General features: G+C 42.6%; 2 protein-coding genes across 2 annotated transcripts; one reads left to right on the top strand and one right to left on the bottom strand.

Annotated features, from left to right (window-relative positions):
• Positions 1–2: 2 nt before the first annotated feature.
• LOC110534034 (zinc finger protein 541) lies at positions 3–9061 on the bottom strand. Its single transcript, XM_021618671.3, has 14 exons — positions 8853–9061; positions 7101–8259; positions 6961–7007; positions 6051–6150; positions 5748–5879; positions 5303–5651; positions 5153–5207; positions 3319–3461; positions 2681–2784; positions 2507–2582; positions 2236–2324; positions 1461–1577; positions 1158–1312; positions 3–965 (listed from the first exon to the last, which is right to left on the bottom strand). The coding sequence occupies exons 1-14, from the start codon at positions 8957–8959 to the stop codon at positions 776–778; spliced, it is 2823 nt and encodes a 940-aa protein (XP_021474346.3). The 5' UTR covers positions 8960–9061; the 3' UTR covers positions 3–775.
• Positions 9062–19717: 10656 nt separating this feature from the next.
• LOC110534046 (guanine nucleotide-binding protein G(I)/G(S)/G(O) subunit gamma-8) lies at positions 19718–22923 on the top strand. Its single transcript, XM_021618688.3, has 3 exons — positions 19718–19880; positions 22340–22487; positions 22672–22923. Exons 2-3 carry the CDS (start codon positions 22404–22406, stop codon positions 22798–22800), a joined length of 213 nt encoding a protein of 70 aa, XP_021474363.1. The 5' UTR covers positions 19718–19880; positions 22340–22403; the 3' UTR covers positions 22801–22923.
• Positions 22924–23448: the final 525 nt, after the last annotated feature.

Raw genomic sequence — 23448 nt, 5'->3', positions numbered from 1 at the left:
TGTTCAGACAAGCACATTTATTTTAAAACAACACCTGAGTGAGACAACAAGTTTAACTTTCATCAACACTCTCACATAGAGGACATGCCAGTCAGGTAAAGCCCGTACTCGTTCTGAACTAGTGGATTGTTCATCAAGAATTTTAACTTAAAGAACATAACACAAGATCCAATCCAGAAGTGTTAAACTCAGGCCAAAACTGTTTGTGAGGAGCGGGCCACAGTTCAGTAAATAAATTCTCTGTTCTCAGCTGCCCAGGATCTAACCCTGATTCATATGCATTTTTTATGACCAATTGTCAATGTCTTGTCGTTGTTTACAAAGAGTAATAACTCATATAATAACTGAATTATTTTACAATGGATTATTCAATTGAACATACCAGGCAAACTTTGGCTTTCATATTGATGCAAATGTAATTAAAAGCACAGGATATTTTAGCAAGGATTTCAGGTTGCTTAAAAAGAGCATGCTGTTTAGAAACTTTAGGACAATGTGAACCAACAATAACAGAACGTGTTGTCCAACAACAGAGAATGACAAGGAACACGAATGCAACATCACATAAAGTTCTAAACCTTATAGTAAAGTAGGGTGTGTTTTTTGGAGAGAAAAAAACATAAATTGTTGTTGCTTTCTTTAGGTAAACATTATTTTAAAGTGATTTTCAATAAATACCTGCCAATATGAATTCATAGTGAGTGAATTTCGGTCATGTGTAAGATTTCGACATATACTTGACTTGCCAGTAACTGAAACAGTCCTGTGCTCACCACTATGTACTATAGAGGATTCCTCTCGTACAGTAGAGTAAAGGCACCTTGGCAGAGTCCTGGCCGGGATCTCCTTGATGAGGGTTGTCTGCAGGGCAGCCCATAGGCCAGACATACCTGGTCAGCCACTCCCTCTCCTGCTGCCGGTGGGTTTTCATATGAGCACTACGACTCTTCACCTTGTCAAATACCCTGGATGGGGACAGAATTGTACATGTCACTATGATGACGTGAGAACGATCAAAGGTGCTCAGAAATAGAGGGGTAGGGGGGTCAATATGCCATCCTGGATTAATTAACTGAGGGAATGCTCAACAAGACAGCAATGTTTTGCGATATCATTGTGATGTGTCCCTGGCATCGTTTTAGTGAAGTTCAACTGACCGCCCACACTCTCGACAGATGTACTCCAAAGCACCTCCTGTGGTAGTCTGCTCCTCCTGTACCCCTTTAGTCCCGTTCCCTGGTTTAGTAAGTGTCCTCCTGGGCACTCTCCGTCCCACATGGTTGTCCTCACAACAGCCAGGTGACTCCATCTGCTGATATACAGGAAGTGTAAATTATTTCACTGGAAAATATTGTCCGACTTGTTTGACATAACTGTTTGTACTGTAAAGGAGGTTTGATACATATTTTACAATACAATACTATACACAATACTACAATACAATACTACAATAAACTCACAAGCTCTTCACCAACTGCTTCCTTTTTGTCTGATCCTCGACTGCGTTGCTTGAACTTCTTGAGCTTCTTCATTGCATAGTAGTACTCCACACACTGTGTCACGGACTTAGTCTGTAACTTCAGTGTGAGACAACTGTCAGGTCAATGCCATTTCTTCAGTCTTCCTTCTCTGTCTATACCCTGTCCAATGGCAGCACGACATTACAAGTATACACTGAGTGTACAAAACATGAACACCTGCTCTTTCCATGACATAGACTGATAGGTGAATCCAGGTGAAAGCTACGATCCCTTATTGATGTCTCCTGTTAAATCCCCTTCAAATCAATGTAGATGAAGGGGAGGAGACAGGTTAAAGAATTTTTAAGCCTTGAGACAATTGAGACAATTGTGTGTCTGCCATTCAGAGGGTGAACGGGCAAGACAAAAGATTTAAGTGCCTTTGAACAGGGTGTGGTAGTAGGTGCCAGGCGCACCGGTTTGTGTCAAAAACTGAAATGCTGCTGGGTTTTTCACGCTCAACAGTTTCCCTATGTGTATCAAGAATGGTCCACCACCCAAAGGACATCCAGTCAACTTGACACAACTGTGGGAAGCATGAGTCAACATGGGCCAGCATCCCTGTGGAATGCTTGACACCTTGTAGAGTCAAGGCCCCGACAAATTGAGACTGTTCTGAGGGCAAAAATGGGGTTGCAACTCAATATTAGGACGGTGTTCTTAATGTTTTGTACAGTCAGTGTATTTGGGCATTTCAATATTATGATTCTCTTACCACACTGTGAATAAGCTGGAAGTCCTTCTCATGGGTGAGCAGCGCTTTACGAAATAGTTTCTTCTCTTGAGGACTCCAATCATCTGAACCTGTCAGCCATAGGTTTTATGACAGTTTTATGACGAGAAGTTAAAGTATTAGTAGCATGTACCGCATGGCTTGAACTAAACATGTAAACATCAAAGAACATAATTGAATGGTCTTGAAATGTGCGTCAATATTCATAACTTGTTTATCTTCATTCCACTTTTCAGAGTATCAAATTGGGTACCTGGGTAGTGATAGTCACACAAAGGGTGTGTTGAGGAACGGAAGTCTCCCCTGACTAACAGTAAATCAAGTGCAGCCTAGGGACACAACACACGACGTATACCATAAGTTGTCATAAATCAACATTGTCTTCAATTTGAGCTGAGCTCAGGTACCATACTGTTGTACTGCTCACCAGAATGTCTCCCTGCACCTCATGCAGACAGTGGAGGGCCAGCTCTGTGTTGGTGCCCCCTCCTGGCAGCACACTGGAACAGCACAAGTCTATCAGTTTAGTCACTGGAAAAACAGTCAAAACGACAAGTCACCTCTCACATTTCATGTCGACATCAGGTCTAGGTTGAAGCTACCCAAGTTAGGACAAGAGAATTCTAATATCCCATAACTCCTTGCATGAATGCAGAATAATTCTAAACAATGGGACAAGCAATGCGAGCTAAAATTGCTGGAAGTGAGTTTTAGCAGAACAGAAATTTCGCCATCAGTGAGATATGTTGTGAATTTTGGCTAACTACTCAGCAAACACATATCATAACTGCTTTACTGTCATTCTATTCATTTCAAAGTTTTAAAAATGATCTACAGCAACTTTATTACTTGATTCCCCGACCGCGGGTCATGTTTTCAATGCTAATCCTGTAGAATCAGCAACGCTGCTGGTCCCATGAATTTGTCTATTTTCAAACTGGAATTATTATGTTATCCTAACCTGCATATATTCAACCTAGTATCAATTGTACTACCAATACAGTAGCTCATACCAATATATAGTACAACCGTGTGTGTGTGTGATCGTTAAAAAGAGAAACACACCCCCTTTTTGTGTTTCCACGTTGCTGGATATGTCTCCCCATGGAGCCCAGACAAGCTGAGCAGGGTGCTCGTCATATAGCATTAGAAGCAGGTTACGAATGGGTGGGATCTCAGCCTGGAAACGTTGGCCCACGTTGATTCTCCTGGAAATCACACAGGCTCCTTATACAGTGCCTTCGGAAAGTATTCAGGCCACTTGGCCTTTTCCGCATTTTGTTCCGTTAAAGCCTTATTCTCAAATAGGTACAAATCCTCAGGAATCTACACACATCACCCCCTAATGATGAAGCGAAAACAGATTTGTAGAAATGTTGGCAAATTTACAAAAACAAAACAACAACGTATTTACATAAGTATTCAGACCCTTTGCTATGAGACTCGAAATTGAGCTCAGGTGCATCCTGTTTCCATTGATCATCTGTGAGATGTTTCTACAACTTGGAGTCCACCTGTGGTAAATTAAATTGATTGGACATGATTTGGAAAGGCACACACCTGTCTATATAGGTCCCACAGTTGACAGTGCATGTCAGAGCAAAAACCAAGCCATGAGGTCGAAGGAATTGTCCGTAGAGCTCCGAGACAGGATTGTGTCGAGGCACAGATCTGGGGAAGGGCACCAAAACATTTATGCAGCATTGAAGATCCCCAAGAACACAGTGGCTGGCCTCCATCATACTTAAATGGAAGAAGTTTGGAACCACCAAGACCTAGAGCTGGCCGCCTCGCCAAACTGAGCAATCGGAGAAAGGCCTTGGTCAGGTAGGTGACCAAGAACCCAATGGTCACTCTGACAGAGCTCCAGAGTTCCTCTGTGGAGAAGGGAGAACCTTCCAGAAGGACAACCATCTCTGCAGCACTCCACCATCAGGCCTTTATGGTAGAGTGGCCAGACGGAAGCCACTCCTCAGTAAAAGGCACATGACAGTCCGCTTGGAGTTTGCCAAAAGGCACAGAAAGACTCTCAGACCATGAGAAACAAGATTCTTTGGTCTGTTGAAACTGAGATTGAACTCTTTGGCCTGAATGACAAGATTTACATCTGGAGGAAACCTGGCACAATCCCTACTCTGAAGCATGGTGGTGGCAGCATCATGCTGTGGGGATGTTTTTCAGCGGCAGGGACTGGGAGACTAGTCAGGATTGAGGCAACGATGAACGGAGAAAAGTACAGATAGATCCTTGATGAAAACCTGCCCCAGAGTACCCAAGGCCTCAGACTGGGGTGAAGGTTCAACTTTCAACAGGACAACAACCCTAAGCACACAGCCAAGACAACGCAGGAGTGGCTTTGGGACAAGTCTCTGAATGTCCTTGAGTGGCCCAGCCAGAGCCCAGACTTGAACCCGATCTAAAATTTCTGGAGACCTGAAAATCGCTGTGTAGCAACGCTCCCCATCGAACTTGACAGAGCTTGAGGATCTGCAGAGAGGAATGGGAGAAACTCTCCAAATACAGGTGTACCAAGCTTGTAGCGTCATACCCAAGAAGACTCAAGAATGTAATCGCTCCCAAAGGTGCTTCAACAAAGTACTGAGTAAAGGGTCTGAATACTTACGTAAATGTGATATTTCAAGTTTTTTGTTAAATATTTTTAATAAATTAGTTTTAAAAATTAAACCAATTTTTGCTTTGGCATTATTTGGTACTATGTGTAGTTTGATGGGGGGGGAAAAATCATATTTAATCAATTTTAGAATAAGGCTGTAATGTAACAATGTGGAAAAAGTCAAGGGGTCTGAATAATTTCAGAATGCACCGTATATAGACAGACTGACTCTCATGAATTGTAACACTAAAGCTTTGGCTGAACACACTTCAGAGAGAAACGTACGGCTCTATGTTGACCACTGTGTCGTCCATCATCAAGGAGATTCCATCAGCTCCATCTGAAAAGCAGAAGCCATAAAATATAAAGTTCTTCATATATTTCAGTGGCAAAACTCTGAACCTGGGAAGATACTTCCTAACACGAAAAACAAACCCAAAGAGGCGGTGTAGCTGCTGGGCAGAGGAGGGCCGGGGTGAAGCCAAGGCACTGTGCTGAAGTACAGGCCGGTCCCTGGGCGTAGGGGGCTCAGCATGGGTGGGGGTGTGTAAGGAGGAGGCTGGAAGCTGGGGTTGAGCAGGTGGTCTGCCAGGTACATGGGGGAGCGTAGCTGACTGGGGTAGCCGCCTGCTGCACGACACCAGGGAGCACCCCCACCCTCCTCGCCTAGGAGCCTCCGTGGGGACGGCTGTGGGAGCATGGGGGGAGGAATGATCAGAGTCTTCATGAAGTCAAGACGTCGGCTCCTCTTTGACCTCCCTGAACCATTCTGAGGGTTCTCTGCCTGCCACACAACCAACCACAGGGGGGTTATCAGTGTATAAGTAATTATTTAAGAAGGCACTGACCGTTGTACTGATCTCTTTTTTCCTATACTTACATTGAGTGATGAAGGAGTGTCAGGATCAGTCTTCGCAGAGACTGGAACTGAAACAGGGATGACCAAAGGAGACAGAGGCATGTCTTCTGTTCTAGATGGAGACCTCTGAGTCTGTGGTGCTCTCTCTCCAGGCTACAGGAAACATCATAGGCACAAATAGACATACAGTCTGTAATGACAAAAGTTTGTACTTACAAAAAAGACACTTGTGCTTACTTGACATCTGGACATGTAATAAATATAGCGCCCCAAGATGACTAATGTTTAATAATATCATAATGTAAATAATAATATGGCTGTTACCTCTGGAGAGTAAGGTTCCATTTTAATAGAGGGTGCACATGGTCTACTTGAGGACCTGGCCTTGTAGCTCTGTTCTGTCTTGTGAAAGCTAGGGAATATCCTATGGGAAGAAGGCCAGCAGTTAAGAGGCCAATCTCTACTGATCAAAAATATAAACACAACATACAACAATTTCATTGATTTTACTGAGTTACTACAGTTCATATAAGGATATCAATCAATTGAAATAAATGAATTAGGCCCTAATCTATGGATTTCGCATGAATGGGAATACAGATATGCATCTGTCGTTCAGATACAGGAAAAAAATTAAAAAATGGGCCTGAGGATCTAGATAAATTGCAATTGTGTTCGTTGTCTGTAGCTTATGCCTGCTCATACCATAACCCCACTGCCACCATGGGGCACTCTTTTCACAACGTCGACAACAGCAAACCGCTCGCCCACACGAAGCCATACACATGGTCTGCGGTTGTGAGTCTGGTTGGACGTGCTGCCAAATTCTCTAAAACGACGTTGGCGGCGGCTTATGGTAGAGAAATTAAACATTCAATTCTCTGGCAACAGAGACATTCCTGCAGTCAGCATGCCAACTGCACGCTCCCTCAAAACTTAAAGACATCTGTGGCATTGTGTTGTGTGACAGAACTGCACATTTTAGAGTGGCCTTTAATTGTCCCCCGCACAAGGTGCACCTGTGTAACGATCATACTGTTTACACAGCTTATTGATATGCCACACCTGTCAGGTGGATGGATTATCTTGACAAAGGAGAGATGCTCACTAACAGGGATTTAAACAAATGTGCACAAAATTTGAGAGAAATCAGCTTTTTGTAAGTATGGAACATTTCTAGGATCTTATATTTCAGCTCATGAAACAGTGTATTTTTATTTCTATTCATCATTACCCGTCACTACACTGTTGTCCCTCTCCTGGCACACTGACATTTCTTCCCTGTACGGGGGAATATAGAAATATTATAAATACAGTATTGATAAACAAACTGGCAAGTGTTCAATTGTTGAGCACTGCTAGTAGTGCACATACCTGGAAGGTCTGCCGAGGGTTGCTGTCTGAGCTAAAAGAGGCCATAGCCACCTGGCTTGGAGAGACGAGGTAGTGTGGCCGAGGGCGGGGACGTCGGGGAGCCAGGAGAGAGGTGGGGCGAGGTGTGGGGAGAGGTGGAGCAGGAAGCTCTACAGTCCTCCCCTTCTTCCTCCTCTCTCTCTTTCTCTTACTGTCGCTCTTTGTATTGCAAGTCTCTGACTTCTGCACACTGTAGAGGCAGGGTAGGACGATGGCTGGTGGCGGCGGGATAGGTGGGACTGGGTTGGGCTTGTTTGGAAGACTTGAGCTTGAGTGGATGAAAACAGTGTTGGGAAACGACATAGATGTTACACTGGAATCTGAGCTTGCTGTTGGTTCAAAAGAGTGCAGCTGAGTGTTAACTTGGGGTTTTCCATCCGAGTTCATCTGGCCATAAGTCGACTGCTCCTGCTTAGATGGAGAGTAGCTCTTCTCCGGGGACGCTGGCTTCACTAAACACTCCCGGTTACCAGCCTCACTACAGGGATGACAGGACAACATTTCTTCAAGCACTTGGAGGTCAGATACAGGGAAGTCAACTACACTCTCCCAGCCATGAGGACTTGGGCCATCCACTCCAGGAAGTAGTGATGGTAAAGTAGCAGTGATGTTACTAGGCTCAGGGGCCCACTGGGGTGGATTTAATTCGCCTGGGCACTCACTACAAGGACCTTTGTCAGACTGCTGCATCCAGGTGTCCAGGACTAAGATAGGCCTTGACTGAGAGATGTTCTGCTCTGAGTAGTTGTTCAGTTGTAAGCCACTTGGAGGAGCAAACCCCTTGTAACTGTTGAAGCTGAAAAAGCCAGAGTAATCAGCGACCTTCTGTTGAGTGTCTGATGTCGGTTTGGGTTGGGTCAGGAACATGGGACGGTAATTACAGTGAGCTGTCGAACCTCCCAAATATGCAGCACTATCCACATGCTCCCACTGGGTAGTAGCAGAGTGGGCTGGGTGGCTTGGTTTCGGGGGGCTTTGGGACATGGGCGGGATGAGAGGGAGACCATGCTGAGAGATATAGTGGCGCTTTAGGGAGTGAGAATCACAGTAGCTCTTCTGGCACCCAGGTTCAGCACATCGGAACTGCTTGCGTTTCTGATGGGTCAACATATGGCCATTGCTGCAGAGAGATGTTATCATTTTCATCAGGGCATTGAAATGTCAAATGACTGTATCAAAAAACATACGAGTGTATAAAACATTAGGAACACCTGCTCTTACCATGACATAGACTGACCAGGTGAAAGCTATGATCCCTTATTGATGTCACATGGTACATCCAATTAGTGTAGATGAAGGGGAGACAGGTTACAGAATAATTTTTAAGCTTTGAGACAATTGATACATGGATTGTGTATGTGTGCCATTCAGAGGGTGAATGGACAAGTCTGAATATTTAACTGCCTTTGAACGGGGTTTGGTAGTAGCGTCAAGAACTGAAATGCTGCTGGGTTTTTCACACTCAAGAGTTTCTCATGTGTATGAAGAATGGTCAACCACCCAAAGGACATCAAGTCAACTTGACACAACGGTGGGAAGCATTGGAGTCAACATGGGCCAGCATCCCTGTGGAACACTTTCAACACCTTGTAGAGTCCATGCCCTGACAAATTGGGTCTGTTCTGAGAGAAAAATGTGTTCCTAATGTTTTGTACACTCAGTGTAATTGTTAATACATAATTATTGTTTCTAGAGCGGGGGGATATGACTCACAGGTGATCATGACGTTTAAATGCTCGTTGGCAGATGGGGCAAACATGTGGTCTTTCCTGTTGGTGGGTCAGTAAATGTTTGTTGAGTGTGTTGGCTGTTCCAAACATCTTATGGCAGAGCGTACACTCATAAGGTGAAGACCTGACAGGTACTGTCAATGAAAATGGCTCCAACAGAGTGCCCTCTCCCACGATGACAGGACCAGAGGAGTTATCTGAAGTGATATTGCAGAAAAAGGCATATAGCTAAGCACACCTAGCTAATACTCAAACATAAAACTAACACAAATTGGGATGGCATTATCGTTCTTCAATGCACCCAAACTGCTTACTCAGACAACACATTTATTTGCCTATATTCTGTTATATTCTGCTACAACAACTGCTCACCAATCTCCATGTTTCTATTTGGCTCACATCCCATCCAAGGCTCTGGGTGAAATGGGTGCGAGAAGGGAAGTGGTGGGTTGGGGGTGTTGAGGACGTCAACATCATCAATAGTGAAGTGCTCACTGGTAGAATGGGGGGGGAAACACCCCTTGGTGCATTCCTCAGTCTCCAACATTGTCTCTCTTAAGAGGCCCTGATACAGTATGTCTGCTTGTTTGCCATATCTGCAACCAAATGTAGTTACTTCCTTCATTGACAGTAACTTTAACGTTACACACAGTCATGTTGTCTAAAACAAAATACAAGGTACCAGTCATTGAACGGAGTTAATTACTTGACATGTGTTAATTTGTAGGGTAAAGGACAAACAGTAACTTAAGCCCAACAGCATGTGGAGTCTACTCACTGGGCACAGACGTCATGGTCTAGTTTTGATTTACATTTGGTTGAGATGTCAACTAACGTGAACGTAAAATCTATAACAAATGTCACCATGTCATTGGATTTAGGTTAACAGTTTGGGTGAAAAAAATTCGGTTGGTTAATCAATAACTTATTGGTTAATCAATAAGCGAGCTAGCTAGCTAAACGCTAGAAAGAGGTGCTTGCTTGTTACAGTACTAACGTTAACTGTTAGTTCCAATTGGTGAATGATTCGCCTCAAGTAGCTAATTCGCTAAACAAATTGTGTTTTAGCTAAACGTTATTTATTTTAAATCTGCTTTGACATACCGTTAGCTATCTGGTTGGCTGAAAGATCTTCATCCACATGGTAGTAAGCAAACTTAGCTAGCTAGCTACTAAAACAGAATCACCTCAGAATTTCCTATGCTACTAGAGAGTAACAGTTAGCTAGCTAGCTAGCAAGGCGAAGAAGTTGACGTTGTGGTCAAAGGCAGTAACGTTATTTATGGTGCTGTTTCATGAGAAAGCTAGCTATATATCACCAATTAGAAAGCTCTTTGACTGTTATCAGCTAACGAGCTAGTTAATAGTTTTAATAGGAACTCACCTCTTATAAATTCTACTCAAGTCTTCCAGATATTCTCCATGGCAGGTAGAGAGAGCTAACTGCTAAAAAACTGTAGGCCTACACTTCAATATCTGAATTGAGAGGGAAAACGGATGCCGACGGTTAGCTGTCTGTCTGTCTGTCCCCGATCTGTCTCACCCAGGCCAGACAGGGTGGGTGTGAGGTTCAATGACTGGTGAGGTATCACAGCCAGGTCAAATATACGTTTTTTTCAACTGACTGCCACTACAGCAAGCCTCCGGCCTTGGAACGTTCACCAGATGGTTCATTTGATTTTTCATTCAATATTACAATGTTACTTACACTGGATGGAATGGTTTACTTTTAATATATATATTAAATCCCAACGTTTTTGGGGGGATTGGAACAATGATGGAAGTTTTGACTCAGGCAGGAACAGTGCATTGCTCTAGTGAATGGTTGACAATGTCAGTGAAAACAGGGGAGAGCTGGTCAGCGCAGTACTTAAGTGTGGCTGGAGAGACCTTATCCTGGCTGCAGCCTTCCTGCTGTTCTGTTTCCTATAGAGTCTGTTGACCACCTGCTCTGTGATGACCAGGGGTGGAGGAGGGGGGTGGGGGGACAGAGGGTGAGTGGGGGATTCCTGGGATGGCAGGGGTAGGGTAGATAGGTGAGGGTGAAGTGGCAAGCAGGGGTAGGTGGAGGGGGGCATTGTCCTGGTGATTGAAGGGCATTTAGGTTTGTATTTGGTCATTTGTTTCAGTCCTTTCCAGACAGACGTACAGTTGTTGCTGGATAACTGTTGCTCTAGCCTGTCTTTGTACTGCTGTTTGGCTGCCTTAATTCCTGATGGGAGCTTTTTCTTGGTCTCTATCAAATCAAATTGTATTTGTCACATGCGCCAAATACAACAGGTGTAGACCTTAACATGAAATGCTTAGTTACAAGCCCTTAACCAACAATGCAGTTTTAAGAAAATACATTTAAGAAAATATTTACTAAATAAACTAAGGTCAAAAAAAGTAACACAATAAAATAACAACAAGGCTATATACAGCGGGTACCGGTACAAAATCAATGTCCGGGGGTACAGGTTATTAGAGGTCTTTGAGGTCATTTGTACATAGGTAGGTAGAGGTAAAATGACTATGCATAGACAAACAGCGAGTAGCAGCAGAATAAAAGGGGGGGGGGGGGTCAATGCAAATACTGGCCATTTGATTAATTGTTCAGCAGTCTTATAGCTTGGGCGAAGAAGCTATTAAGGAGCCTATTGGACATTGATTTAGCGCTCCAGTACCTCCCATTTAATAGTGCTGTAAACAGGGTCCAGAATGTGGTTAACCACACGCTGGTGTGGTTAAAATCCCCATGATATTCAAAGTAGAATCCGGGTGCTTCCTTTCCAACTCTGTGATCTGCGTCTGATCAACCAGTAGCTGTTGCACTGTATGTGTACAGGGGCTCAGCGCAATGTAGACTCAGAATGACTGAGGCAAATTCACAAGGTGAATAAAGGTCATTTTTTTGTCAGAAGTTGTAGCTGGTCGGTTTTGTTGGCGAGTGAAAGCACATTGGGGAGGAAAATGCCCGGCAGAGGGGCACGGAGTCCTCGCCTTCTGAAACGCACTAGTGTCCCGGCTCACCTCCCCTGTGTCTCCATTGCACAGTCCCATTGCTTCGGTTTCAAATCCGACAGTAGTATATATTCTGCTGATGACAGAATTTTAGGACAAAAGCAGTCCGGTAATGTGTCCCTAATATTCAGTAGCTCAGATTTTTTTTTTTTTTTTGTGATCCAAAAATGAACAAACAAATAAGTAAACCCAACCACGATCATCGACCAAAACACCGTGGCTGCCTCAACGATGTGCGTGCTCACCTCCGTCATCGTCAAGACCTTATTTTCAAATCAACTGTTTGATATGAAAAAACGTGTCAATAGTGCATGCCTACTGCACATACCGTATCCATCTAGCATTTTGCCATGACGAGCTGGTGTTGATTTGAAGCAGAATGGATGATGACACTAAATTACAGTATGTATGGGATGGGAGGACAGATGGATTCATATATGTGGAGATATTCATCTATGGGTGGAGCTGCTAACAACACTCAATCCAATACAATATTTGAGGTCCACTGGGATTATACATGTTGTCCTTATTCATATACTTTTCCCCCATTGTTTTAATGCACTCATAAAATTACTGTGCTGTTCTTTCTTATTTTAGGATATGATTCCCCAGCAGTGCTGCGCTGGTTTGCAGAACGTGTCGACCGCATCATCCTTCTGTTTGATGCACCTAAACTGAAGTTCTCTGGTGGGCTCGTGCCTTTGGGCCTCTGCATGGCCATGAAGACAAGTCGCATGTGGTACTGAACAAAGAAGACAGGGTCAATTGCCAACAGCTGACGCGAGTGTATGGTACACACTGGTCACTTAAGGAGATAACTGTACCCCTTCTGTCCACACAAGGCAACCATGAATGTGATGATCGTTCTGCTTCGGACCACTTTTGTGCTTTGAAGTCCGCAACGCACAATGCCGATAACCCTATAGTTTGAAAGAAGCAGACGGCGTGAAGTTTTGTGCGTGCATATTGGAGGACAGTCACTATTATTGCGAGAACATTTGCGCGGGAGAGTACCTTGATGCCTACCCGCCCACTGGGCATGCACTGGTTGAATCAACGTGGAATAGGTGTTGAATTGACGTCCATATCATCAACCGCGTCTCTTCCTTGGTTGTGACAAAGGTTTGCAGCCTCACTGTTTGGGACTACACCAAGAAAACAGGAAGCAGATCCAAGTTCATGGCTGGAATCAAATATCGCCTCTTTTAAGCTCATGGGGAAAATACATCTCTGGATACTACTGTGAGTGCTAGGGCTGGTGCTAGAGGTAGAGATCCTGTCACCTCACTCACCATACACTTCTGCCCATTCCTAGGAATTGCTGTGCGTAATTATCATGAGGTTTGAGATCATGCAATAAATGCGCGCTAACAGGAGAGTCTGCCAATCAAGACAGTCTATGGCCGCATGATGATGATATCCTGTGTCTTAACAATACATTAATATACACTAACGGTCCAAAGTTTTAGAACACCTACTAATTCAAGGGGTTTTCTTTTATTTGGGCTGCAATTTCTGAGGCTGGTAACTCTAATGAACTTATCCTCTGCAGCAGAGGTAACTCTGGATCTTCCATTCCTGTGGCGGTCCTCATCAGAGCCAGTTTCATCATAGCGCTTGATGGTTTTGGTGACTGCACTTGAAGAAACTTCAAAAAGTTCCTGACATTTTCTGTATTGACTGACCTTCATCTCTTAAAGTAATGATGGACTGTCATTTCTCTTTGCTTATTTGAGGTGTTCTTCCCATAATATGGACTTGGTCTTTTACCAAATAGGGCTATCTTCTGTATACCACCCCTACCTTGTCACAACACAACTGATTGGCGTAAACGCATTAAGAAGGAAAGAAATTCCACAAATTAACTTTTAAGAAGGCACACCTGTTAATTGAAATGCATTCCAGGTGACTACCTCATGAAGCTGGTTGAGAGAATGCCAAGTGTGTGCAAAGCTGTCATCAAGGCAAAGGGTGGCTGTTTGAATAATCTCAAATGTAAAATATATTTTGATTTGATCCACACTTTTATGGTTACTACATAATTCCATATGTGTTATTTCATAGTTTTGATGTCTTCACTATTATTCTACAGTGTAGAAAATAGTAAAAAATAAAGAAAAACCCATGAATGAGTAGGTGTTCTAAAACTTTTGACCGGTAGTGTTTTTGCCTATGTGAATTTGTTACAGGAAATATGTTTTGTTCCGGTCAGTTCATAATAACAGGCCTTAAAACTAAGTACAGCTTTAAAAAATATATTTGGAATATATTAATTGACTAAACATTAATGGAAATGGATAGGCAGCATGGTATGAAGTAAGGAACAACTGCAAAAATGCACCTGGACAGTCTCACGTGTATTCTGAACAAGTTATTGTCTGACAATGGGCCGTCATTATTGTCTACAGAATTCATCCAGTTCAGTGTGGATTATGGATTTCAGCACAATATACTGTATCATCAAATGTACATGGAACTGCTGTTATTTAACCCATAAACATCTGAATGGCCCATCCAGCTGCATAGCCCTCATACTACTGTGGTAACTGCCATATCATTACACCATGGATACACTAGAGTAAAAGTTTTATAAAATAACATCAATTCAATCAAATAAAACATCTCTACTTTACAGACAAAATGTATATGGGCAAACTTTCAACCTATGCCTGTCATGTCCTGACCTTAGTTCCTTTTTTATGTCTCTATTTTAGTTTGGTCAGGGTGTGATTTGGGGTGGGCATTCTCTATGTGTTCTATGTTTTTCTATTTCTGTGTTTGGCCTGGTATGGTTCCCAATCAGAGGCAGCTGTTTATCGTTGTCTCTGATTGAGAAACATACTTAGGCAGCCTGTTTTCCCACAATGGGTTGTGGGTAGTTGTTTTCTGTCTGTGTTTTACCATACAGAACTGTTTCGGTTTTCATTTATTTCTCCTGTTCTTTTTGTGTTCAGTTATCTTTCATTAAAATATGGACACTTACCACGCTGCGCATTGGTCCGATCTTTCCTACTCCCCCTCAGAGGAAGAAGAAAATCGTTACAATGCCCCTAGCAGCAGAGAAGTAGGTTGACATTTATTGGGGTGACTCATGTACTAGAGGCATCCGGTACCCCCTGTATATAGCCCCACTATTGTTATTTACTGCTGCTCTTTAATTATTTGTTATTCATATCTATAACTTTTTTTTGTAACTGCTTTGTTGGTTAGGGTGTTGTAAGTAAGCATTTCCCTGTAAGGTCTACCTACACCTGTTGTATTCGGCGCTTGTGACAAATACAATTTGATTTGATTTGCAGAGTCTGCAGAGTGGTCACTGGCACAGCTGCAAAGTCACAAAATCTCATTTGAAACCTAACCTTAACCACACTGAGAACCTTAATGCCTAACCCTAATCTTAAACCCCTAGAGTAAATTTCTGCACCCCCCACGGAAATCTAATTTGCATAATATTTTTATATTTATGTTAGTTTAAAACCTCTTAAGGATCCACCCCTTTTTTTCAATTTTTGCCTCAAATTATATACCCAAATCTAACTGCCTGTAGCTCGCCCTGAAGCAAGGATATGCATATTCTTGGTACCATTTGAAAGGAAACACTTTGAAGTTTGTGGAAATGTGAAAGGAATGTAGTAGAATATAACACATTCGATCTGGTAAAACATAATACAAAGAAAAAACCAACAGTTTTTTTGTACCGTCATCTTTGAAATGCAAGAGAAAGGCCATAATGTATTTTTCCAGCCCAGGTGCAATTTAGATTTTTTTTGCCACTAGATGGCATCAGTGTATGTGCAAAGTTTTAGACTGATCCAATGAACCATTGATTTCTGTTCAAAATTCAAAAGACTGCTAAAATGTGCCTAATTTGTTAACTTTTCATGTTCAAAATTGTGCACTCTCCTCAAACAATGGTATGGTATTCTTCCACTGTAATAGCTACTAAAAGTTGGACAGAGCAGTTAGATTAACAAGAATTGAAGCTTTCTGCTAATATCAGATATGTCTATGTCCTGGGAAATGTTCTTGTTACCGACAACCTCATGCTAATTACATTAGACCTATGTTAGGTTAACCGTCCCATGGATGGGACACCAATCCCGAATAAGTTTTTAAGATAGAGATATCTAAACTCAGCAAAAGAGAAACGTCCTCTCACTGTCAACTGCGTTTATTTTCAGCAAACTTAACATGTGTAAATGTTTGTATGAACATAAGATTTAACTACTGAGACATAAACTAAACAAGTTCCGCAGACACGTGACTAACAGAAATTTAATCATGTGTCCCTGAAGAAAGGGGGGGTCAAATTCAAAAGTAACAGTCAGTATCTGTTGTGGCCACCAGCTGCATTAAGTACTGCAGTGCATCTCCTCCTCATGCACTGCACCAGATTTGCCAGTTCTTGCTGTGAGATGTTACCCCACTCTTCCACCAAGGCACCTGCAAGTTCCCTGACATTTCTGGGGGGAATGGCCCAAGCCCTCACACTCTAATCCAACAGGTTCCAGACGTGCTCAATGGGATTGAGTTCCGGGCTCTTCGCTGGCCATGGCAGAACACTGACATTCCTGTCTTGCAGGAAATCACGCACAGAACGAGCAGTATGGCTGGTGGCATTGTCATGCTGGAGGGTCATGTCAGCATGAGCCTGCAGGAAGTGTACCACATGAGGGAGGAGGATGTCTTCCCTGTAACGCACAGCATTGAGATTGCCTGCAATGACAACAAGCTCAGTCCGATGATGCTGTGACACACCGCCCCAGACCAAGACGGACCCTCCACTTCTAAGTCGATCCTGCTCCAGAGTACAGGCTTCGGAGTAACGCTAATTTCTTCAACGATAAACGCAAATCCGACCATCACCCCTTGTGAGACAAAACTGCGACTCGTCAGTGAAGACCACTTTTTGCCAGTCCTGTCTGGTCCAGCATCGGTGGGTTTGTGCCCATAGGCGACATTGTTGCCGGTGATGTCTGGTGAGGACCTGCCTTACAACAGGCCTTACAAGCTCTCAGTCCAGCCTCTCTCAGCCTATTTCGGACAGTCTGAGCACTGATGCAGGGATTGTGCGTTCCTGGTGTAACTTGGGTAGTTGTTGTTGTCATCCTGTACCTGTCCCGCAGGTGTGATGTTCGGATGTACCGATCCTGTGCAAGTGTTGTTACACGTGGTCTGCCACTGCGAGGACGATCAGCTGCCCATCCTGTCTACCTGTAGCGCTGTCTTATGCATCTCACAGTACGGACATTGAAATGTATTGCCCTGGCCACATCTGCAGTCCTCATGCCTCCTTACAGCATGCCTAAGGCATGTTCACGCAATTGAGCAGGGACTCTGGGCATCTTTCTTTTGGTGTTTTTCAGAGTCAGTAGAAAGGCCTCTTTAGTGTCCTAAGTTTTCATAACTGTGACCTTAATTGCCTTCCGTCTGTAAGCTGTTAGTGTCTTAACGACCATTCCACAGGTGAATGTTCATTAATTGTTCTTGGTTCATTGAACAAGCATGGGAAACAGTGCTTAAACCCTTTACAATGAAAATATGTGAAGTTGTTTGATTTTTACAAATTATTGTTGAACGATAGGGTCCTGAAAAAGGGACGTTTCTTTTTTGCTGAGTTTATTTGTGCACTGGATGCGTCTTAATTCACCGCATCTGCCGATGTTGCACTTCCGCATCTGTGGTGACAGAGCTAGAGCAGAGTTTGTCAGACCATGAGACATCCGATTCTTTGTGATCCGAACACCTCAAACTTAGATTTGTCTGTCCATAACACTTTTTTTCCAACCTTCCTCTGTCCAGTGTCTGTGTTCATTTGCCCGTCTTAATCTTTTCTTTTTATTGGCCAGTCTGAGACATGGCTTTTTCTCTGCAACTAGAAGGCCAGCATCCCAGACTTGCCTCTTCACTGTTGACGTTGAGACTGGTGTTTTGCGGGTACTATTTAATGAAGCTGCCAGTTGAGGACTTGTGAGGCGTCTGTTTCTCAAACTAGAGACTAATGTACTTGTCCTCTTGCTCAGTTGTGCATTGGGGCCTCCCACTCCTCTTTCTATTCTGGTTAGAGACAGTATGCGCTGTTCTGTGAAGGGAGTAGTACACAGCATTGTATGAGATCTTCAGTTTCTTGGCAATTTCTCGCATGAAATAGCCTTCATTTCTCAGAACAAGAATAGACTGATGAGTTTCTGAAGAAAGGTCTTTGTTTCTGGCCATTTTGAGCCTGTAATCGAACCCACAAATGCTGATGCTCCAGATACTCAACTAGTCTAAAGAAGGACAGTTTTATTGCTTCTTTAAACAGCACACAAGTTTTCAGCTGTGCTAACATAATTGCAAAAGGGTTTTCTAATGATCAATTAGCCTTTTAAAAGGATACACTTGGATTAGCTAACACAACATGCCATTGGAACACAGGAGTGATGGTTGCTGATAATGGGCCTATGTAGATATTCCATTTAAAAAATCTGCCGTTTCCAGCTACAATATTTACAACATTAACAATGTTGACACTGTATTTCTGATCAATTTGATGTTATTTTAATGGACAAAAAATGTACTTTCCTTTCAAAAATAAGGACATTTCTAAGTGACCCCAAACTTTTGAACGGTAATGTACATGTATGTTGCTTTGCTCTAAGACTCCCACAGGTCTCACAAGTCTAGTCCGAAGGTCCCCTGGTACCAGTTGAAAAAATGAATGGAAGTACAGTATATATGGAGATTATATGAACCTCTCTTATATCTCACAGATATATGACAGACACTTCAGAACAAACTTCCTTTAGATTTTCTGGGCGGACTATCTGTTGATCCATGTAGGGAATCTGTTATCCAATGCGTTTGTACGGGCTAATAGGTTAGACTGTTATGGGTTCAAATTTAAGACCAAAAAGCTCATTTTTTGTTTTCAGGAAATGCCAATTTTGACTTTGCAGCTGGCCCATCTAGTGGAAACTGCTCAGTTCTGCCTCCAGGGCAAGATTAATTACAATAAACATCAACCTGCAGCAGAGAAAGCGTAAGTGTTGAAGGACTTTACCTGGCTGTGCTGGTTGGAAGCACTCTACTTGCAGTGAGACGACCAATCAACGCAGGGAAACACCTGCTAATGATGCACTTGGCATTAAACTATGAGGCAGGCACTGCAGCCCCTGCTGTAGCCTGGCAACCCTGCAAGCCCTGCTAGAGATACTGAAAATCCAGACAGTACTTAGAGTTACTGGAAGCTAAATGTAACTTCCTCTTCAGAGACTCCACATCACACTCCATTTTAGACCATCAGGATCCCTAATCACACAATATATGGTATTAGACACTATAACACTCCGTACTACACAAGTATTTAAGTATGCCACAGTGTAGCACAACAACGGTGGTACGAAGCCTCCCCCTTGTAATCTTTCAGGTAAATATTTGTTGTGGGTAGCATGTGGAAAACAACCACTAGGCTTATCTCTCATGACACCTCTCCTGCCTAAGGCTCTTGGTTACATGCAAATCACTTACTTTTTCCACAGAACTGTAGTACAGTAATACAACAATACAAAATAAATACAGTCTTAAACAGAAAATGTAAGAGCAACACAGATTATTTTTTGTTTATAATAAATAATCAGACCCAATAAGCATAACCCAAATTTGCCTGAAAAAATGATTAGGGGATGAAATGACAACCTTTTACAACAAAATTGTACGAGTCTCCTCTAAAGTAAACAGCTAAAATGACAAGTCTGATTGATGACAATCAAATGATAGGCACTGTCAAGAGAGGAAGGTCACACCCTATGTCGTCTGCTTTCGTTGCATTGAGCCCAACAAGGGGGAAGAACGAGAGGTAATTACTGTATGAGAGGAGGGAACCTATTCAAGCCCTCCTCCCCATCATACTCACTAATCTCTCTCCATTTGGAACTCTCAAATTGTTTGTAGAGAGATTGCCTTGTTCAACCATTCCACCTCAACTCGGGAGTCCTGGACCTACCAACCTGTCTGTCTTGTTTTTGCGGTAAGTGGCTAATTAGAATCCTTAAATTAGATTGATTGTGTTCTGGTCCATAGTGACAGTTGATGTTGTTGTAAATATAATATTGATATACACTGAACAAAAATATAAACTCAACATGTAAAGTATTGGTCCCATGTTTCATGAGCTGAAATAAAAGACCCCAGACATTTTCCATAGTCAAAAACGCTTATTTCAAAAACGTTTGGCACACATTTGTTTACATCCCTATTAGTGAGCATTTCTCCTTTGCCAAGATAATCCATCCACCTGACTGGCATATCAAGAAGCTGATTAGACAGCATGGTCATTACACAGGTGCACCTTGTGCTGGGGACAATAAAAGGCCATTCTAAAATGTGCCGTTTTGTCACACAACACAGTGCCACAGATGTCTCAAATTTGGAGGGAGCGTGCAATTGGCATGCTGACTGCAGGAATGTCTACCAGAACTGTTGGTAGAGAATTTAATGTTAATTTATCTACCATCAGCCACCTCCAACGTTGTTTCAGAGAATTTGGCAGTGCGTCCAACTGGCCTCACAACCGCAGACTACGTGTAACCACGTCAGCCCAGGACCTCCACATTTCTGCACAATCTGTCTCCGGGAAGCTCATCTGGGTGCTCGTCATCCTCACCAGGGACTTGAACCGACTGCAGTTCGGTGTTGTAACCAACTTCAGTGGGCAAATGCTCACCTTCGATGGCCACTGGCATGCTGGAGAAGTATGCTCTTCACAGATGAATTACGGTTTCAAATGTACTGGGCGGATGGCAAACAGTGTGAATGGCATCGTGTGGGAGAGCGGTTTTCTGATGTCAACGTTGTGAACAGAGTGCCCCATGGTGGCGGTGGGGTTATGGTATGGGCAGGCCTTGGCACCTATGGACATTGAATGCAATTGCATTTTATCGATAGCAGTGTGAACGCACAGAGATAACGTGACGAGATCCTGAGGCCCATTGTCGTGCCATTCATCCGACGCCATCACCTCATGTTTCAGCATGATAATGCCCGGCCCCATGTGGCAAGGATCTGTACACAATTCCTGGAAGCTGAAAATGTCCCAGTTCTTCCATAGCCTGCATAATTACCAGACATGTCACCCATTGAGCATGTTTGGGATGCTCTGGATCAACCTGTACGACAGCTTGTTCCAGTTCCCGCCAATATCCAGAAACTTCACACAGCAATTGAAAAGGAGTGGGACAACATTCCACAGGCCACCACAACCAACAGCCTGATCAACTCTATGTGAAGGAGATGTGTCGAGCTGCATGAGACAAATGGTGGTCACACAATACTGTCTGGTTTTCTGATCCACGCTCTTACCTTTTTTTAAGGTATCTGTGACCAACAGTTGCATATCTGTATTCCCAGTCATTGGAAATCCCTAGATTAGAGTCTAATTTATTTTTTTCAATTGATTGATTTCCTTATGTGGACTGTAAACTCAGGAAAATCTTAGACATTTTGTTGCGTGTTGTGTTTACAGTGCATTCGGAAAGCATTCAGACCCCTTGACTTTTTCCAAATTTTGTTACATTACAGCCTTATTCTAAAATGGATGAAATAATTGTTTTTCTTTTCAGTCAACACAAAATACCCCATTATGACAAAGCAAAAACAGGTTTTAAGACATTTTTGCAAATGTATTACAAATATACAACTGAAATACTGAATACTTTCCGAAGGCACTGTATGTTTTTGTTCAGTGTATATTTGTCTGTGTTCTGATGTAGACAACAAACTATAAAGTTTGAGATATGTGTTGTTGTACAGTGTTGTTGTACAGTTCATTAAAGTGTAGTAGGCCTACATGTTATGTAAATGTTCATGTAAAAAACAAAGCTAGTGTTCATCAGTTGTCTATGAAATTGAGGACAAATTAACGAAAAGAAACTGCCCTCTGAAGGGGCCGAGTGGGCAATTGTCATTGAGAGCCACACTGTGCCACATGATGACCAGCTACATAATTGGTTATGGAGGGATGAGAGAGGTGATTGCGGAATTTCCTCTGTTATTTGCTTTATTCACATGCAATTTGTAAGAGAACTAATGCTACTAATTTGAATCATCACAAATACAGTAAGACTATCATGACAAGGTAATAACAAGTGTTCAGCACATTTTATTAACAGATACGCAACAGGGAAACAGGTGATGTGCTAGCAGAAACACCCTGGGTAATTTATTTTTTAGTTTATTTCACCTTTATTTTATCAGGGAATCATAATGCCGCTGCCTATGCATGCCTCTCCCTGCACCTCTTCCCTCTGAGGCCCTCACTGTGACACTTCCAGCTTAGGACCAGGCAGCAGCAATAACAAGCAAATGAAACCATTATACATTGGCATGGTTCCATCTCGTGCTTTGGCATTTACGTCTGATGCATGGTATATGGCAATACCTGTATAACTGATTAATTTTTTTTAAAATTCTGATCATTCTTCTTTAAAGCATTAACATAATACATGATCTACAAACTGTTGTACCAGGCTGAGGTACAGTGAGAGGAAGCAGGATGTCCAATAACATGGCTAAGATTACAGATATCCGCAAGACAGTGGAACAGCTGAAACTGGAAGTTAACATCGAAAGAATGATGGTGAGCAAGGAATGGTTTAAGGCACAATGGTTATTAGGCACAAGATCATTTTCTGTTTTATTTTTGATCTCTTTAGGTACCAAACAAGCTGTCCATTGTCAATTTACATTGTAAATAGAGCACATTGGCTCCCACTCTCCAATCTGATAGCGTTGTCCTTGTTAATCATGTGTTCTATGTGCAGGTGTCCAAAGCAGCAGCTGATCTGATGGCCTTCTGTGAGGCTCATGCCAAGGAGGACCCTCTGGTGATACCAGTGTCATCCTCTGAGAACCCTTTTCGGGAGAAGAAATTCTTCTGTGCCATACTCTAATCCCCACAAATTCACTTTATTAAATACAATAACTCTACGTTTTGTGTCATTATTAGCAATAAGTAATTGACAGTTCTCAGGACAAATAATGCTAACACAGTTGAAGAACCCTTGAACATTTTGGTTTTGGTAGGCCTAATCAGTGTGATGATTTTTTGTATTTTAAAAAGGTGTATATGTATGTGCTTGAATTATTTATCTGGATTGATCTGATTGACTGAAATAGAACGTTCTTTACGATGGGAGCAAAGTTCATTCGAGGCCTACAAACCTAGCTTACATACTAGCCTCTCCCTTTCAGCACACTGCCCTGACAATTAGAGATTACACATTAACTTAAATTGCACCTAAATCCGTCTAAAAACCTCAGCAATACTTTACTGTAAAATGTCTAACATCTAAGAGTGCTGTGAACCTTTTCAGGGTTTCAACATCATTAGTGCCAATAATAGCCCAATTTTGGTTATTTTGAAATTGACAACTTTAACACAAAATAGCTATATTATATTGAGGATCAAACTGTTTGCATATAAAACTAGTGTTGTGTTATTGAAGTAGGCCTACACTGCAGGTGCCTCACATCATTCCATTGATGCATTACAGGCGATCAAAGAAAAATATATGAATTAAACAAACAGATAGTCAACA

The sequence above is a fragment of the Oncorhynchus mykiss genome, chromosome 10 (genome assembly GCF_057628025.1).
Source record: "Oncorhynchus mykiss isolate SJ-2025 chromosome 10, ASM5762802v1, whole genome shotgun sequence".
Taxonomy (NCBI): domain Eukaryota; kingdom Metazoa; phylum Chordata; class Actinopteri; order Salmoniformes; family Salmonidae; genus Oncorhynchus; species Oncorhynchus mykiss.
The sequence above is the reverse complement of the archived record's forward strand: the minus strand, read 5'-3'. Positions and strand labels throughout refer to the sequence as shown.

What these genes read in the sequence shown, in the direction of transcription:
- LOC110534034 (XM_021618671.3), bottom strand. Translation starts at nt 8,959, where the DNA reads ATGTTTGGAACAGCCAACACACTCAACAAACATTTACTGACCCACCAA. An exon ending in ACAGTGGTCAACATAGAGCC is followed by an intron (nt 3,462 to 5,152) that starts GTACGTTTCTCT and finishes TGTGATTTCCAG; the next exon opens with GAGAATCAACGTGGGCCAAC. An exon ending in TCCAGCTTATTCACAGTGTG is followed by an intron (nt 1,578 to 2,235) that starts GTAAGAGAATCA and finishes CTCACACTGAAG; the next exon opens with TTACAGACTAAGTCCGTGAC.
- LOC110534046 (XM_021618688.3), top strand. Translation starts at nt 22,404, where the DNA reads ATGTCCAATAACATGGCTAAGATTACAGATATCCGCAAGACAGTGGAA. An exon ending in TTAACATCGAAAGAATGATG is followed by an intron (nt 22,488 to 22,671) that starts GTGAGCAAGGAA and finishes TTCTATGTGCAG; the next exon opens with GTGTCCAAAGCAGCAGCTGA.